This window comes from Pseudophryne corroboree, chromosome 3 (assembly GCF_028390025.1).
Source record: "Pseudophryne corroboree isolate aPseCor3 chromosome 3, aPseCor3.hap2, whole genome shotgun sequence".
Taxonomy (NCBI): Eukaryota; Metazoa; Chordata; class Amphibia; order Anura; family Myobatrachidae; genus Pseudophryne; species Pseudophryne corroboree.
This window is the reverse complement of record NC_086446.1, coordinates 732,888,341-732,907,064: the sequence shown is the minus strand read 5'-3', so window position 1 is coordinate 732,907,064 and position 18,724 is coordinate 732,888,341. Positions and strand designations below refer to the sequence as shown.

Sequence of the window (18,724 nt, the reverse complement as noted above, 5' to 3'; positions counted from 1 at the left end):
TAAAAAAAAACGCAAAAAAAAAAAAGTTTGTCCAGTGCAACATTTTTGTGGCTAATTGAATACTGCCCCTACCTTGGTCTCCCTGCAAAGAATTGCATCACTTGCAAATGGTTCTGCCTGTACTACCACTGCCTGCCTGTAAGATGGTGAATCGATTTCAAGATTGGTTTACTGATTTTCAAAGCTCTACATCAGACCAAGGTACATGAAGCAGCTTCTAATCCCTTACTGTCCCGCTCAATTACTGCTGTCTGTTGATCGGTGCCGTAACTAGACATTTTAGCGCTGTGTGCAAGAAACAGCATCGGTGCCCCCCCCCCCCCCCCCCCACCATATACAAAACAGGGCCAGTACACGACGCAGGCGCGCGTAAAAAATATAGGGGTGTGGCTTCATGGGGAAGGGGAGTGGCCCCAGAGCTCTCTTTTACACATTATGGCAGCAGAGCACCCCTTTTTTACACATTAAGCAGGCAGAGTCACCTTTTTACCCATTAAGCAGGCAGAGTGCCCTTTTTTTACACATTACAAAAAGCAGAGTCCCCCTTTTTACACATTAAGCAGGCAGAGTCATCGTTTTACACATTAAGCAGGCAGAGTCCCCCTTTATTACACATTACAACAGCAGAGTCTCACTTTTTACACATTAAGCAGGCAGAGTCCCCCTCTTTTACACATTACAACAGCAGAGGCCCCCTTTTTACACATTAAGCAGGCAGAGTCATAGTTTTACACATTAAGCAGGCAGAGTCCCCCTTTTTTTACACATTACAACAGCAGAGTTCCACTTTTTACACATTAAGCAGGCAGAGTCCCCCTCTTTTACACATTACAACAGCAGAGTCCCCCTTTTTACACATTAAGAAGGCAGTCACCTTTTTACACATTAAGCAGGCAGAGTCCCCCTTTTTACACATTACAACAGCAGAGACCCCCTTTTTACACATTAAGCAGGCAGAGTCACCTTTTTACACATTAGGCAGGCAGAGTCCCCCTTTTTTACACATTACAACAGCAGAGTCCCCCTTTTTACACATTAAGCAGGCAGAGTCCCCTTTTTACACATTAGGCAGGCAAAGTCCCCCTTTTTACAAGAGAAAGGAGAAAGAGAGAGAGAGAGAGAGAGAAGGTTTTATATTTACCTTTTGAGCTGGCAAGCATCTCCTCTTCTCCTTCCACTAGAGTCCTCCCCCAGCTAGCAGCTTCTCAGGGTGCAGGGTAGAGACTGTGAGACGTCTGATCCGGCATCCAGGGCTTTCAATGGAAGGCAGAGGGGAATTCAGAGCTCCCGAGTCCCTTGCAGAGGAGTCACGCGGCAGTGGGAGACAGGCTGCAGCAGGAGACTTGCTCCGGTGGGAGTATGTTATGACTAAAGGTAACGGCCATGGGGGTTCGGCGGGGGATGTACTGCTGATGGTGCGCCTTCAGTGCATTTGCGCTGTGGGCAAGGCACCATCGGAACACACGTAATTACGGCCCTGCTGTTGTTGAAAGGACTATTAGTAGTACCTAGAATCTCCCAGAATTCATATGTGACTCCAACTCTACTGTATGTAACTCACTTCCCCACATAGTTCGAGAAGCTTCCACTCATCATCCATGTGCAAAAAGAGTAGAAAGAAAGTAGCAAGTACCAAATACTGAATTAGTGAAAAATCAAATCTAAACAGAAAAATAAAAAAGGAAACCCAGGCAGAATTCCTGGGACCTGTAGTCCACCTGTAGAGAACAATACTAATGATAAATATCATCCACTCATTGCCGCTCTGCTATGCAGACTTTCAGAGCAGTGCTTACAGAGTGGTCCCCCAACCTCTCCACCCCTCCGCCCGTGGAAGACTGCAGCCGCTGAATTGTCCTCAGGACTGTCCCGTTGAATTTTGGATGGTTGGGAGGTATGGCCAAAGACCTGGGGGTGCGTTCTCCGTTCAGCCCAGGGCTGGTTGTCCTTAGGGATGCGAGACCCCATTCTATGGCAGGGGGACTCCACGCTGCGTGTCTCCCTGCTATTGCGTGTCATACACTCACACGCACCAATGTGAAATGGGTAATGATTTACTGTATAAAAGGAATGAGCAATAAAAGGGATAATAAATGGCCCAGAACAGCAGAAAAAGAGGCATCAGCAGTTGGTATAATTGCAGTGGTAAAGCAGTCCAGATGTTACTGCAGTGACTGACGACAAGACCTGGATATGAATGATGCAATGTGCAGTCACACAGCCCAGATCTCAGATAAGAGGAAACGGGAACTGAGAACTGTGGCGATGATTAGACTAGGGTGACTTAAAGTTACAAACAATCAGCATGATGTGGGCCTAGGCTGTGTTGCTCATAACAGAAGACAATGGTTTATCCTGCAGGCTACAAATAAATAGGAAATCCAGATTAGTGAGTCTGATGAGCCCCCTGCTGGAGACACAGGGTTGTCACAGCCAACACTTGCTAATTAGGGGTAACAAAGAAAAATGCTACATACTGTATCATACAAGACAGATGTTGTCAAGAGGTTTATTGTAATCTAGCAATAGGTTGGCCATGTGTTGGTGTGCATAAACTAGGTATTGTGTCCTGGTTCTGATCATGCTCCATAGTCATCTGCCTTCTGTTTTCTTAGAGTCTGTACCAGCGGCCATTTAAGAGAGGAGGGGGCCAATGTACACACTCCGTGCAGGCCCCTTCCTCTCTGCGACGCATGCACAGGTCCCTGGAAACATGGACCCTTCTGAGTATCCCTATGGTCAAGCAGAATCTACGCATGTACTGAGATGCCATCTTTAATGCATACAGGATTGTAATCACAGGTAGCCACATGCCCCGAAATGGGCGTGACACACCTGCACTTTTGCCGCCACTCCCTGCAACCACCCCAGATGGTCCCTTCCAGTCAATCACTTTGAAAATGAATCCTCACTGTGAGCGACCAGGGTAATGGACTTTGACGTGCGTGCAGTGCGCAGTCTGCCGATAATCACTCGTCTGCAGAAACATCGGCTTAGTGTACAACTCTGAAACAGGCCCTATACTGTTCCCTAATGTGGAATTCCCTTACGTCATTGATCAGCAGTCATACCCTGATCATTACATTCACAGTAACTGTATTGGTGAGGTGTATGGGTGTACACTAATTGTGAATTGGTAAAGTGCATGGCTTATTTTATGTTTCATCACCAAAATAGGAGGGTGGTAAATCACTGTACAGGCCCTAATGACTACTACCCAGCCCTTATAAAAATTAAATATACTGAGTAATGATTTTTTTTACCCCCCTCCCCCTCCTTTCCTCCCCATTTCCTTAAAAAAAACCTTGAACAAACTCAGCTTCCAATAATGGTGAGACCCATGATGATGACCATATGGTGTCCTTATGTTATGCGGTCAGCATCTCGAAAGTCAGGATGCCAACGGTCATGTAACTCAGTAACCCGGCATCGGAACACCGAACGCCAACATCCCGAAGGTAAAAATCGGGACCACTGTTAGAGTTAGGACCCCGGTAGGGGGGTTAGGGTTAGGCACTAGAGGGGTGGGGGTTAGCCGTAGCTTTCAGCCCCAAGAGTCTTAGCCCTAGCCGCAACCCCTGGTGTCTTAGCCCTAGCCGCCACCGCCACTATCTTAGCCCTAGCTGCAACCCCAGGTGGGTTAGGGTAGGGGACAGGGTGGGGTAAAATAATTACCCTGACCCCTGTCAGCATTCTAATTGTCGGAATAACGGTGTCGATCATGTGAACACCGGCATCCCGACTGCCCTGATACTGTATCACACCCGTCCTTACTACTATCCCCATCTCATTAAAGACAAGCTGGTGCAGATCCGTTGAGAGAGTGAGGTCCTTTTTATCATAATCCCAGCCTGTGCTGTGCAGTACTGGGAGCCTCTATGGCAGTGTTTCTCAACTCCAGTCCTCAGTGCATCCTAAAGGGCCCTACTCACTGGCCGACCCGCCGCCGAGCTGCCCGACGGCGGATACGGCCGACGAGCGACCCGGCGGCGGGGGGGCAGTGACGGGGGGAGTGAAGTTTCTTCACTCCCCCCGTCACGCGGCTGCATTGAAGTGCAGGCAAATATGGACGAGATCGTCCATATTGGCCTGCATGCACAGCCGACGGGAGACCAGCGATGAACGAGCGCGGGGCCGCGCATCGTTCATCGCAGGAGTCTCCACACTGAAAGATATGAACGAGTTCTCGTTCATTTATGAACGAGATCGTTCATATCTTTCAAAAAATCGCCCAGTGTGTAGGGCCCTTAACAGTGCATGTTTTCCAGGTCTCCTTACAAAATCACAAGTAAAATAATTAGTATCACATATGGATCCTTAATAATGTGTCAGTCAGTAACGAGTACAGCTGTTCTCCATGGTAAGCAAGCACTGTAAAGCTGGCCACACACCTAAAGATTATTTTTCCAATCAGCCAACTAGTTGGATGGTTGGAAGGAAAATCTGGTTATGAATCAGCCATTTATGTATCAGCCAATCTGGTTATGTATCAGCCAATCAGCCATTTGCTCCCAAACACCAGAAAACGGCAAATTGACTGCCTTGAGGACTGCATTTGGGAACCTCTGCCATACATACTCTAGCCTGCCCACCTGGCTGGGGCTCGTATCAACTATTACAGGCATTGGCGTATCTAGAATGGGTGCAAAGTGTGCACTGCACGGGGGTTCCTGGGCCCAGATACACACATACTGCGCACACATAGTTAAAGTTTGAGTCCAGTGGTGGATGGTGCTGCAGACTAAAATCAGAGGGAAAATTAAACAGCAGCAATTTTCCAAATGATTTGCTTATATGCAGTAGAGATGATCCTGGGAACAAGGTGCGGGCGCCATGTTATCGGAGACCTGCGCATGTGCAGTAGACTGGCACAAAGCCAGAGACTACTGCGCTGCCAGAGAAGAGGGGGCCACACGGAGCCTGCACACAGCCCTTCTCCCTTCTCAAAACGCACCTGATTACAGGGGTGACATCCTCTCATGAGAGGCCTAGTGCTTTTACACAACCGCCCCACCCATGGAATAGACTTGCCCCCTCATCTGATACTGTAATTCCATACCAGGCGATGTGGAAGTAATGTTTTTCACAGTTATTTCAACAATACAAAGGGCTAGATGCATCATCGCTTGGAAAGAGATAAATTGTAGAGTGAAAAAGTACCAGCCAATCAGCTCCTAACTGACATTTTTCAAACACAGCCTGTGACATGGCAACTAGGAGCTGATTGGCTGGTACTTTTTCACTCTGCATATTATCACTTTCCAAGCAATGATGCTTCTAGCCCAAAATCTATTTAGTAATGCTCAAATTAATGTGTAATATCGCCAACTTGTGTGGTAAATTAGAGTAATTAATAACTGATTTATTTTTTAAGAGAAGAAACCTATTTTGTCATATAAATCCACTTTAGAAAAGCAAAAGGTTGATTTTGTACGTCTGAAGTGATTGTATACTAAAAAAGGAGGACAAGACAACATCTTGTATACTCAACAGGCTTCCTTGTCATTGACAAAATGGAACTAAACTTTAAAAAAAATGGTTATACAGGGGGAGATGTTTCAAACCTTGGAGAGGGCGATAAAGTGGAGAGAGATAAAGTACCAACCACCAGCTCCTGGCTGTCGATTTACAGGCTGTGTTTGAAAAATTTCAGGAGCTGGTTGGTTGGTACTTTATCTCTCTCCACTTTATCTTTCTCCAAGGCTTGATACATCTCCACCACAGTATTTTCCATTTGGAATGATGGTCAAACCTGGTAATTCAGATATGTTTATATCACTTTTGGAAAATTACGACATTGATGGCTATCCAGTACAATCTTTATGACTGTGGGTAGAATGGGGGGCACAGTGGTTAGCTTGTGGCCTTACACCACTGAGGTCTTGGGTTTGATTCCCATCACGGCTCCTCCCACACCCCAAAAAATTTATGGGTATGTTAACTGGTTCTGACAAAAAAATAATAATGCTATAATGGGTGTGTGTGTACATGTGATAGGGAATATAGATTGTAATCTCCACTGGGGCAGGGCCTGATGGGAATGCCTGCAGAATATGAGTGCGCTATAAAGATATTGCTAATAAATAGATAATACTCTATTGGCGTACTACAGCAGGAAACAGTGACCTTTGTGGCCTGGGAAGGGGTGGGGGGGGGGGGGGGGGGACATGACATATGCAGTTCAGCAACCACTGGAACTACAGTACAAACTTCTTCCATCCTATAGCTATACCATGATGAGTAATAGACAAAGGTTTACCTTGCATGACGGAGGTAGGGGTGTTAAGTGCAACTCCCTCAGTTATAGTCTTTGAGCGAGTAACTTGGAAGAGCCCAAGTTTAACATTTGCAATTCCAGAATAATTCCCTCCAGCAAACCGAACCTCACTCGAAACCCATTGCTGTGTTCCCAGAGAAGTGCAGATGATTGCAAATGATCCAACGCTAGATACAAAACCAGCAAAGAACAGCAATGTCTTCTGTCTTGATGGCATTTTGTAATCTATCACCCTGTTTCCTCCTCTTTACTCTCTCCTGGCAGACCGGCCTCCAGCGCTGCTAAGCTCTTCTGGTGTTAGTAAGTGAAGACGTTAACTGGATTTAATATTTGCATTTTTATCCCATTGAACTTTGCACTCTCAGTAGCAATAAATGTTCCAGTAATTAGACCCTGATCTTTAGAACTTGCTCTGCAGCGACAATACTGAGGAAAGAGAAAAGACAAGGGAAATCGACAACACTGGTGAATCCGCTCATTGAGTTTATAGGTTCTTCCTCATCCAATTACTCCTGCTCCATTACACTATACTTACCTATATACCGGTTGATGGAGAGTATATTTTTACTGCATGATTAATCCCATACTTACCTACCTGACCCTTTCCATGAGGGAGAAAATGCTCTGTTCCTGGGCTTTCCTGGTAATGTATGATTGCCATCACCTGTGATGAGCTAGTTAATTGATAAGAAAGGTGTTTCACCACAGGTGATGGCAATCATACATTACCAGGAAAGTCCAGGAACAGAGCATTTTCTCCCTCATGGAGAGGGTCAGGTAGGCAAGTATGATTAATCCATAACTCCCAACATGACCCTCTTCAGGAGGGACAGAATGTTCTGCTCCTGGACTTCCCTCTTAATTTATGATTGCCATCACCTGTGCTGAAACACCTTTCTTATCAATTAACCTGTTCAACACAGGTGATGGCAATCATAAATTAAGAGGGAAGTCCAGAAGCAGAGCATTATGTCCCTCCTGGAGAAGGTCATGTTGGTAGGTATGTTAATCTCCTTTTATACCACAATTTTCTACCTGTACGTTAGAGGAATCTGGTTGTTACACTGTCATTATTCTTCTACAACAGCAGCCATCAACCTGAGGTATGAGTACTCCCAGGAGTACTTGCTATGTTGTAATAGCAGAGGGGTGGGGGTATGGGGCAGGTATTGGCAGCCATTGATAGCAGACATTCCTATAGATGCTCTCTGGGCAGAACCCCAGTTACCCCACCATTCTAGCTAGTATAGTAGCAATACCTGTTGCCCCCTTTTGCTCCCAGTTTCCGAGGCTCAACTCCAGGCCCCCTCTTCTCAGGTATCCTACTGGACATCCAGGTGATAATTAGACACATAGGGAAAGCCGTGTCCTTTGGGTATCTTCCACCATGCATCACATTATGGATGCAATAACAGGCAGAAAATACAATGGGGGATATCCTATTAGCCCCGGTAAAACATGTTTATCGTGATTTTTCCCAATGTTTCACCGATATTTTTTTTATAGGCTATCCAGATTGATCGCCTGTAAAAAAAATGCCCTTTCTCCCGAAAGCACACAGGTCCAGTGAAATCTGTGTGTTTTCAGTAGAAACAGCCCCGTTTTTGCACGAAAACGGGGCTGTTTCTGGGGATTTGGTTTCGCCTGCTTGAGGCAAGCGAATCAAAATCCCCGATGACCAGGACAACCTGCTGTGTCCCATGCCCGCTGCAGCAGCAGCAGGCTGGGACTGCAGGCATGGCGCCGCGGCCCGAAAGCTGCCACTCGGCGCAGTTACTGCCGACGGTGAAGCCGGGGCTGCACCATGACCGCAACCCCCCCTCTCACCCGCCCCCGGCAGCTGTCACATGACTGGGGGAGGCGCCCATGTGACCGGGGGAGCCAGAGGAGCAGAGCTGCACACGGGAACTGTCAGCAGCTGGCACCGGGTGCAGCATCAGGTGACCCCCGATAAGTCACCACTCGTGCTGGCTTATCAGGGGTAATGGGATAGCCAGAGGTGCCTAAACCTAACCTCCCGGTAAATTACCGGGGCTAATTGGATATCCCCCAATGACTTGACCATTGGTGTTTCCGCCATAAATACAATTATTTAGTGAAATCAGATCATTTCTGACATTAATGTCAGTGCCCTTAATGTCAGAATTTGTAACTATTTGCCTATTTAGAGATTTACATAAATTCAATATTTATGTAAATCTGCTTTTTAATTGATCTGCGCATGTGCAGATCAGGTCTTGCGATGTTGCTCGCAGTAACCCAAAAGCCGCAACTTGATTGACATGCTGATGGCTGCGTTCTCCGAAGCAGCTCCACTGGCTGCGGCAGCGTGATTTCACCAGACATCCTGAGTAACTACACAGTAAAGGACACCCATGCACCAGGTTGTATATGGCCACCTTACCGAATCAATAAAAAATTTGTATCATGCAGTGGATACAGGTGTGACTATGAACACTGCACAAACTCCGTTGTCAGCGTCTTTACCTGCGCTTTCAATAAGACCTCTGAGACACGTAATATCTAGTGTCGGAATCATTTTACACTATAAAGGAACAGCTTTATTCAAGGGATCAGTATGAGATCCCGGCATTTGAAATACTGACGCCGAGATTCTGCTGATTATTAAGCCGGTAGGGGTGAGGGGTGGTCTTCAGTATGCCGGCTGTCGGGATCCCGGCGCACAGTATACCGGTGTTGGAATCCCGACAGCCGGCATACCGACACTTATTCTCCCTCGTGGGGGTCCACGACCCTCCTGGAGGGAGAATAAAACAGCGTAGCGCGCCACCGTGCCCGCAGTGTGGCGAGCGCAGCGAGCCAGCAAGTGGCTCATTTGCGCTCGCCACACTGTCGGTAAGCCAGCGGTCGGGCTCCCGGCGCCGGTATGCTGGTCGCCGGGAGCCCGACCGCCAGCATACCGTACCACACCCGGGGTGAGTAAGGGATGTTCTCCCCTCTCCCCACACCCATAACCCTCCCTACTGGCAGTCTAACCTCCCCCCTTTGTGCCTAAGCCTAACCACCCCCCAGAGGTGCCTAAACCTAACCTCCCGTCCCCGCTACCTAAACCTAACCCCCCCCCCCCTCATAGTCTAACCCTAACTTTCCGAGGGGGGTGCCTAACCTCCCCCCTTCCTCCCCGCAGCCTAACCCCCCCAGGCGCAGCCTAACCCTAACCCCATGGAACGCAGCGGTGTCTCTTCGTTCAGCATCCCGGCTGTGTGGATTCTGGCACCGGGATGCTTTCCTTTAAACCGCTTTGTTACATAGTTATACTGACAGGTGTAACTGGGAAATAACAATTTACTATTATATGCATCTGCCTTAAATGCTGTCTAACAAACAACTATACCATGGCAATTTTTCGGAGGGCTTAATATCCGGCTTGCAATCAGATATAATCAAGTTGCATCTATCTTTTTCTGCATGATATATTGTTTTAAGCGATGGCATATGCAGTTGATTATTAACAAACATTTGATACTGTTTATTTCTGTGACCTTAGATTGAGCTATACTATCTTCCTTTCCTGTCAGCTACAACGTCAGCTCAGTAAGTCTCTCATTGGTTGTTCAATGCCGGCTGGTAAAACAATCAGAGGCAGAAACGAACAGGTGTCCATTTGTACTGACACGAGCTGCTGTTACTAAGGGTAACTGCAACCGACAGATCTCTCACTTCTCATTCTATGCCACTGAGCAAATTCGGGATGCATTGGGTTGAAGTAGTTCTAAAAAGGGAAGTCAAAGTTGAGAGGTTCTTCCTAATGTGGGAGTCATATATAGCCACTATATCATTCCCAATAGGAACACAAATTCATAATAGTTTAAAGGATTCGACTTGGTATATGTTACAAATGGCAGCTAATGACCTTCAACTGTAATACAATTTTTCGGTGTATAACCGAAGTTAACCAAAATGTTTTAGGTACATCCTATTTTGATTGATGGGTTCATGGTGGGGCACCGGTGGCACAGCAACTATTGACTATCATTGTAATTAACTTGATTTTTTATTACATACAATATATATATACAGGTTGAGTATCCCATATCCAAATATTCCGAAATACGGAATATTCCGAAATACTGACTTTTTTGAGTAAGACTGAGATAGTGAATCCTTTGTTTTTTGATGGGTCAGTGTACACAAACTTTGTTTAATACACAAAGTTATTAAACATATTGTATTAAATGACCTTCAGGCTGCGTGTATAAGGTGTATATGAAACATAAATGAATTATATGTACACAAACTTTGTTTAATGCAAAAAGTTATGAAAAATATTGACTAAAATCCCCTTTAGGCTGTGTGTATAAGGCGTATATGAAACATAAGTGCATTCTGTGCTTAGACTTGAGTCCCATCACCATGATATGTCAGTATGGTCTGCAATTATTCCTAAATACGGAAAAATTCAATATCCAAAATACTTCTGGTCCCAAGCATTTTGGATATGGGATACTCAACCTGTATATGTTTATATATATATTGTACCTCATTATTGTGACATTATATCACTTAGCGGTATGATGATTAATCATATTTTATATCAGTGTATGTTATATAATTTGAGTTCCGGAAACTTTATTAATGCTTGTCACAATGATTCTGAATTGGATTATTGATGCTTCAATAACAAAAATTAGAAAAAATAATAATAATTAGTAGCAGCAGACTCTGACAACCGTAGATCTATTTATCCTTACTTGCCTATCTACCTTAATTGAGGAGTACACACTCACTGATTATCTCGGAATTATGTGTGCCTGATTCTAAGGGGTATATGCAATTGCGGTTGAATTCCGGCTGGAATTCGACCGTTTTTGGATTCAACACAATTCGACAGTCGAATCCCGGCCGCCGGGACCCGAATTCGATATATTCAATAAAAAACGGATTCGACAGTCCCGCTGTCGAAAAACGGACCAATTGACGAATAGTGTGCGTCCTGGATTCGACTTCATGGACGGCACAAAAGTGTTCAAAAAACCCTGAAAAAAATTGTGTAGGGTCCCCCCTCCTAAGCATAACCAGCCTCGGGCTCTTTGAGCCGGTCCTGGTTGTAAAAATACGGGGGGGGGGGAATGACAGGGGATCCCCCGTATTTTAACAACCAGCACTGGGCTCTGCGTCCAGTCCTGGTGCCAAAAATACGGGGACAAAAGACGTAGGGGTCCCCTGTATTTTTAACACCAGCACCAGGCTCCACTAGTCAGAGAGATAATGCCACAGCCGGGGGATACTTTTATATAGGTCCCTGCGGCCCTGGCATTAAATCACTAACTGGTCACCCCTAGCTGGGGTACCCTGGAGGAGTGGGGACCCCTTAAAATCAAGGGGTCCCCCCCCTCCAGCCACCCAAGGGCCAGGGGTGAAGCCCGAGGCTGTCCCCCCATCCAAGGGTGGCAGATGGGAGGCTGATAGCCAAGTGTCAAAGAAAAGAATATTGTTTTTTGTAGCAGAACTACAAGCCCCAGCAAGCCTCCCCCGCAAGCTGGTACTTGGAGAACCACAAGTACCAGCATGCGGGGGGAAACGGGCCCGCTGGTACCTGTAGTTCTACTACAAAAAAAATACCAAAATAAAAACAGTACACACACACCGTGACAGTATAACTTTATTACATACATGCACACCAACATACACACATACTTACCTATGTTGACACGAAGGCTCGGTCCCCTTGTCCACGTAGAATCCACGGGGTACCTGTAAATAAAATTATACTCACAACAATCCGGGATAGATCGGTCCTCTTCTTAGTTTGTAATCCACGTACTTGGCAAAATAAAAAAAACTGGAACCACGGACCACGCCATGAAAGGGGTCCCATGTTTACACATGGGACCCCTTTCCCCGACTGCCGGGACCCCCCGTGACTGCTGTCAAAGAGCCCGGTGCTGGTTGTTAAAATACGGGGGATCCCCTGTCATTTTTCCCCCCGTATTTTTACAACCAGGACCGGCTCAAAGAGCCCGAGGCTAGCTATGATTAAGAGGGGGGACCCCACACATTTTTTTTCTGAAATTTTAACCCATTCCAACCCCTTCCCACTGAAAAACATGCACTGATCTCTCCATATTATTTTAGTCAGTAAAAAAAAATATATATATTCTTTTAAAAAATATATTAAATAATACTTGTGGTTCCTAAATAGACAAACTATCACTGACCTGGTTTGGGAGTGTTGTGGACTCGGGGTTTCTTCCGGTGACCGGGAAGAGGAACCGCAACTGGGCCGCAGCAGAGATGGCCGAATGTAAGTTTTCCTCATGCAGGATCAGGTCGGCAAACAGGAGGCACACGTGGAAGCTGAAGGTCTCCTGAAAGACAGAACTTGAAAGGTGCTGGTGAATCAGAGAAGAATACCAGGTGCTGGAGGCACAACTGCGCTTACGTGCGCTGGGGCTTGGAGACACTGAAGTGTTTGTAGGCGCTGAAGTGCTTGGAGGCACTGAGATGCAGGGAGGCGCTGAAGTGCTTGGAGGCGCTTGGAGACACCGAGGTGCTTGGAGGCGCTTGGAGGCACTGAGGTGCTTGGAGGCGCTAAGGCGCTTGGAGGCACTGAGGTGCTTGGAGGCGCTAAGGCGCTTGGAGGCACTGAGGTGCTTGGAGGCGCTGAGGCGCGTGGAGACAATGAGGTGCTTGGTGGCGCTAAGGCGCTTGGAGGCACTGAGGTGCTTGGAGGCGCTAAGGCGCTTGGAGGCACTGAGGTGCTTGGAGGCACTGAGGTGCTTGAGGCACGGAGGTGCTTGGGGCACGGAGGTGCTCGGAGGCACGGAGATGCTGGGAGGCACGGAGGTGCTTTGAGGCATGGAGGTGCTGGGAGGCACGGAGGTGCTGGGAGGCACGGGGATGCTCGGAGGCACGGAGATGCTCGGAGGCACGGAGGTGCTTGGAGGCACGGAAGTCTGGCGATCACCACTCCTGGGGAACTGATGATACTCAGGCACTGATGCAGTTCCTGGTGCCTGAATTTATACTTCCCAACACCAGCTGGGTGGTGGGAAGTGCCTGATGATGTCACCCGCCCAGACGCCGGGCCGAGCGACGGGAGCCGGGAGCCGCCAGCGAGGACGGCCGCAGAGAGGACCAGCGCGCCCGGAGAGGTAAGTAAGGGACCCGGGGCGACGGCGTGACAGTACCCCCTCCTCTAGGGGTGGCCCCTGGACACTTCCCAGGTTTCGTAGGGTGCTTGGCATGGAAGATCCGGATTAGCCGAGGAGCTGAGACCTCAGAAGCTCCTATCCAACTTCTCTCCTCAGGACCATAACCTTTCCATTCTACCAGATATTGCAGGTTCTTATGAAGATAACGAGAGTCCAGAATAGTTTTGATCTCGAAGTCTGTCCCAGTTTCAGTTTCTACCGAAGTGGGGCTTGAGGGCTTAGAATGAAAACGATTAAGGATGAGAGGACGAAGGAGAGAAACATGAAAGGCATTTGGTATGCGTAGATGGGAAGGTAATCCCAACTTGCAGACCACAGGATTCAGGATTTGTAGCACAGGGTATGGACCGATGAACCTTGGGGCGAACTTCATGGTGGGTACCTTTAGCCGGAGGTTACGTGTGGAGAGCCATACCCTGTCTCCAACCTTGTATTGAGGAGCGGCTCGCCGTTTCTTGTCCGTGAAAAACTTGTATCGGACAGAAACCTTTTTAAGACTAGCATGAACCTTACTCCAAATTTGTCTGAAGTGTAGTAGAGTGGAAGTCACAGCTGGAACCTCTGCTGTTGGAAGAATTGGTAATTCCGGAATTTGTGGGTGGAAGCCATAGTTGATGAAGAACGGAGATTCGCCAGTGGAGGAATGAAATGAATGGTTACGTGCAAACTCTGCCCATGGCAATAACTCTACCCAGTTGTCCTGTGAAGGGGATAGATACAGGCGGAGGAAAGTCTCCAAGTCTTGATTGACTTGTTCCATTTGCCCATTAGTTTGGGGGTGATAAGCGGACGAAAACTTAAGTTTAATTTGTAAGGCCAAGCAGAGAGCTTTCCAAAACCTTGCGGTGAACTGTAACCCTCGATCAGAGACTATTTCTTGAGGCAACCCATGCAACCGAAAATGTTCTCGGACAAATACTAGAGCTAATTTAGGAGCTGTCGGCAGACCAGTCAAAGGAACGAAATGCGCCATCTTCGAAAAACGGTCGACGATCACCCAGACAGTGTTGAAACCTTTGGAATAGGGCAAGTCGGTGACGAAGTCCATGGAAATGTGAGTCCACGGTTTCATAGGAATGGGCAGAGGACGAAGTAACCCAGCAGGAGGTAGATGGGGAGATTTATGCTGTGTACACTGTGGACAAGAATTAACGTAATCCTGTACATCCTTCCTCATGGAGTCCCACCAGTAAGATCTTTGCAGAAACTTGTACATCTTCTGGGCGCCAGGATGACCGGAAAACTTGGAGATATGGGCCCACTGTAGTATCCTCGACCGGAATTTAGCTGGTACGGACATTCTTCCAGGGGGAGGACCTGGAGTAGTTGAGGCAGCGGAGACAGAAATTGGATTCAGAATTAAACTCCGCTCAAAAGAATCCTCTTCATCTGTGGGAGTTTGTGAACAGGACAGTGCATCCGCTTTAGTATTTAAAGTCTTGGCTCGGTACTTGATAACAAAAGAAAATCGAGTGAAGAAGAGTACCCATCTAGCTTGGCGAGGATACAAGCACTGTGCGGTTTTGATATACAACAAATTTTTGTGATCAGTGTAAATGGTAATCACATGTTTGGCCCTTCTAAGAGATATCTCCACTCTTCCAAGGCAGATTTAATTGCCAAGATTTCCTGGTCTCCAATAGTGTAATTTCGTTCAGCCGGAGAGAATTTACGAGAGTGAAAGCCACACGGATGTAATTTCTTATCTGAGGCGTACTGAGAGAGAACGGCCCCAACTCCGACCGAGGATGCGTCAACTTCTAGGAAGAAAGGTTCCTCGAAATTTGGTTGTTGGAGTACTGGAGCAGACATAAAAGCCGATTTCAAGTGGAAAAAGGCCTCTATGGCTTCGGGGGGCCACAAACCCGGCTTGGAACCCTTCCTCGTTAAGGCGGTAATGGGTGCAACAATGGTGGAGAAACTTCTAATGAACTTTCTATAATAGTTCGCAAAACCCAAGAATCTCTGTATTGCTTTCAAGGAGAGTGGCTGTGCCCAGTCCCGAATAGCGGAAAGTTTCTCCGGGTCCATGCGAAGCTCCATCCCCGAGATGATATAACCGAGGAACGGTATTGATGTTACTTCGAAGGTACACTTGGATAACTTGGCATAGAGATGATTCTCACGTAGACGGCGGAGTACCTCTTTGACCTGTATCCTGTGTTCAGCAAGGTCTTTGGAAAAAATCAGTATGTCATCCAAATACACCCCGACACTTAGGTATAACATGTCTCGGAAGATTTCGTTGACGAATCCCTGGAAGACAGCAGGAGCATTGCTAAGACCGAACGGCATCACCAGATACTCATAATGCCCATCCCGGGTATTGAAGGCGGTCTTCCATTCATCTCGCTCTCTGATGCGTATAAGGTTATAGGCCCCCCTCAAATCGAGCTTGGAAAAAACGTGGGCACCACAAACTCTATCAAATAGCTCTGTGATTAGAGGCAAGGGGTATTTATTTTTGATGGTAATATCATTTAGGCCGCGGTAGTCGATACATGGTCTTAACCCTCCGTCCTTCTTTTTCACGAAGAAGAAGCCCGCTCCAGCCGGGGAGATAGAGGGGCGAATGAATCCCTTGTGAAGATTGGACTTGATATAGTCTGACATAGCTTGTGTCTCTGGAAGGGACAGAGGATAAATGCGACCCCGGGGCGGCATTTTCCCTGGGATGAGGTCAATGGGGCAGTCCCAAGACCTATGGGGTGGTAACTGGTCAGCCGCCTGTTCCGAGAACACATCCTTGAACTCTTGGTACGCCTCCGGGATAAGTTCTTCCTCCGCCTTAGTAGAAACACAAAGCGGACAGACAGGAGTGAGACAGTTAGCGTGACAAAAAGAACTCCAAGACCGAATCTGTGCGTTCTTCCAATCGATATGGGGATTGTGAATTCTGAGCCAAGGCATTCCGAGAACCAGATCATGATGCATCTCCGGAATCACCAGGAACTCCAAATATTCTTGATGTAGAGCCCCGACCTGTAATTTAACTGGAACCGTGTGTTCTGTTATGATACCCTTGGATATCCTAGTACCATTGATAGCTGTCAAGGAAATAGGCCGTTCGATGGACCGTACTTCCAAATTCAGGCTTTGGACACAGAGGGAAGAAACTAAATTCCCCGCAGCCCCGGAGTCTAACAGGGCTTCAAAAGACTTGGAAGTAACCTTGGTGGTTAACGTTACAGGAAGCAAACAGTCCGAAGTCGGAGAAGATTTGGTCGTAACCCCCAGCTTGACTCCTCCGGAACAAGCTAGGCCTGCCCGTTTCCTGGACGGGATTTGCAAGACTTGATGAAGTGACCCGCAGCTCCGCAGTACAGACAGAGTTTGCCCTCATGACGACGCTGTCGCTCCTCCGGGGACAATCGGGATTGGTTAATCTGCATGGGTTCGTCTGGACTTGGGACCACCGCTTGCCTTGCAGTGGGAAGCCGGAACCTAGAACGATCCGATCGACTACGTTCACCTCCACGTTCCTGCATCCGGAGATCTACCTTGACACAGAGAGAGATCAATTCCTCTAAAGAATCCGGAAGCTCCCGAGTGACCAATTCATCCTTCAGGCGATCAGAGAGACCGTTCTAGAAAGCAGCTCTCAGAGCCTCATTATTCCAGCGAAGTTCGGAGGCAATGGTTTGAAAATGAACCACATACTGACCCACGGATCGGGAGCCTTGACGGATGCGGAGCAAATCAGAAGAGGCCGAGGTCATCCTGCCGGGCTCGTCAAAAATTCGTTGAAAAGACGTGATGAATTCGGAGTAATTGGAAACCAGTGAATCCGAACGTTCCCATAATGGAGACACCCAATCCAAGGCAGATCTTTCCAGCAGAGAAATAATATATGCCACCTTGGACCGGTCTGTAGGAAAGTTATGTGCAAGTAGCTCGAAATGTACCTTGCATTGGTTTAAAAAACCACGACAATTTTTAGGATTCCCATTATTATAACGGGACGGAGTAGGCAACTGAAGGCGCGGAGTGGCACCGGCCGATGGTTGAACATTGCTGGAAGCGGCAACTGGTGCGGCTACTGGAACTGCGGCTACTGGTGCCGGAATTACCGAGGCTAGAGACGCCTGGATCTGATCCAGATGCCCGGACAACTCCTGGAGGTACTGCATCACCTGACCTTGTGCCACTTCCTGACTTTGTACTCGGGAAGCCAGATTCTGGATGGCACTTGAGTCCGTGTTCCGATTCCCCGGGTCCATGTGGCCTGAGTATACTATCACTGACCTGGTTTGGGAGTGTTGTGGACTCGGGGTTTCTTCCAGTGACCGGGAAGAGGAACCGCAACTGGGCCGCAGCAGAGATGGCCGAATGTAAGTTTTCCTCATGCAGGATCAGGTCGGCAAACAGGAGGCACACGTGGACGCTGAAGGTCTCCTGAAAGACAGAACTTGAAAGGTGCTGGTGAATCAGAGAAGAATACCAGGTGCTGGAGGCACAACTGCGCTTACGTGCGCTGGGGCTTGGAGACACTGAAGTGTTTGTAGGCGCTGAAGTGCTTGGAGGCACTGAGGTGCAGGGAGGCGCTGAAGTGCTTGGAGGCGCTTGGAGACACCGAGGTGCTTGGAGGCGCTGAGGCGCTTGGAGGCACTGAGGTGCTTGGAGGCGCTAAGGCGCTTGGAGGCACTGAGGTGCTTGGAGGCGCTAAGGCGCTTGGAGGCACTGAGGTGCTTGGAGGCACTGAGGCGCGTGGAGACACTGAGGTGCTTGCTGGCACTGAGGTGCTTGGAGACGCTAAGCCGCTTGGAGGCACTGAGGTGCTTGGAGGCACGGAGATGCTTGAGGCACGGAGGTGCTTGGAGGCACGGAGGTACTTGGAGGCACGGAGATGCTCGGAGGCACGGAGGTGCTTTGAGGCACGGAGATGCTCGGAGGCACGGAGGTGCTGGGAGGCACGGGGATGCTTGGAGGCACAGAGGTGCTGGGAGGCACGGAGATGCTCGGAGGCACGGAGGTGCTGGGAGGCACAGAGGTGCTTGGAGGCACGGAAGTCTGGCGATCACCACTCCTGGGGAACTGATGATACTCAGGCACTGATGCAGTTCCTGGTGCCAGAATTTATACTTCCCACCACCAGCTGGTTGGTGGGAAGTGCCTGATGACGTCACCCGCCCAGACGCCGGGCCAAACGATGGGAGCCGCCAGCGAGGACGGCCGCAGAGAGGACCAGCGCGCCCGGAGAGGTAAGTAAGGGACCTGGGGCGGCGGCGTGACACAAACCACGTAGATAATCCCTTCTAATATAAATAGATAT

General features: G+C 48.2%; 1 protein-coding gene across 3 annotated transcripts in view; it reads right to left on the bottom strand.

Moving 5' to 3' along the window:
- Positions 1 to 18,724, bottom strand: part of CLRN3 (clarin 3) — a 90,931-nt gene that overhangs the window by 62,704 nt on the left and 9,503 nt on the right. For all 3 annotated transcript variants that reach the window (XM_063962221.1, XM_063962223.1, XM_063962222.1), the window contains one exon: positions 6,260 to 6,703. In XM_063962221.1, coding sequence (XP_063818291.1) covers positions 6,260 to 6,494 — 235 coding nt within the window. In that variant the 5' untranslated portion in view covers positions 6,495 to 6,703. The remainder of the gene's footprint in view (positions 1 to 6,259; positions 6,704 to 18,724) is intronic.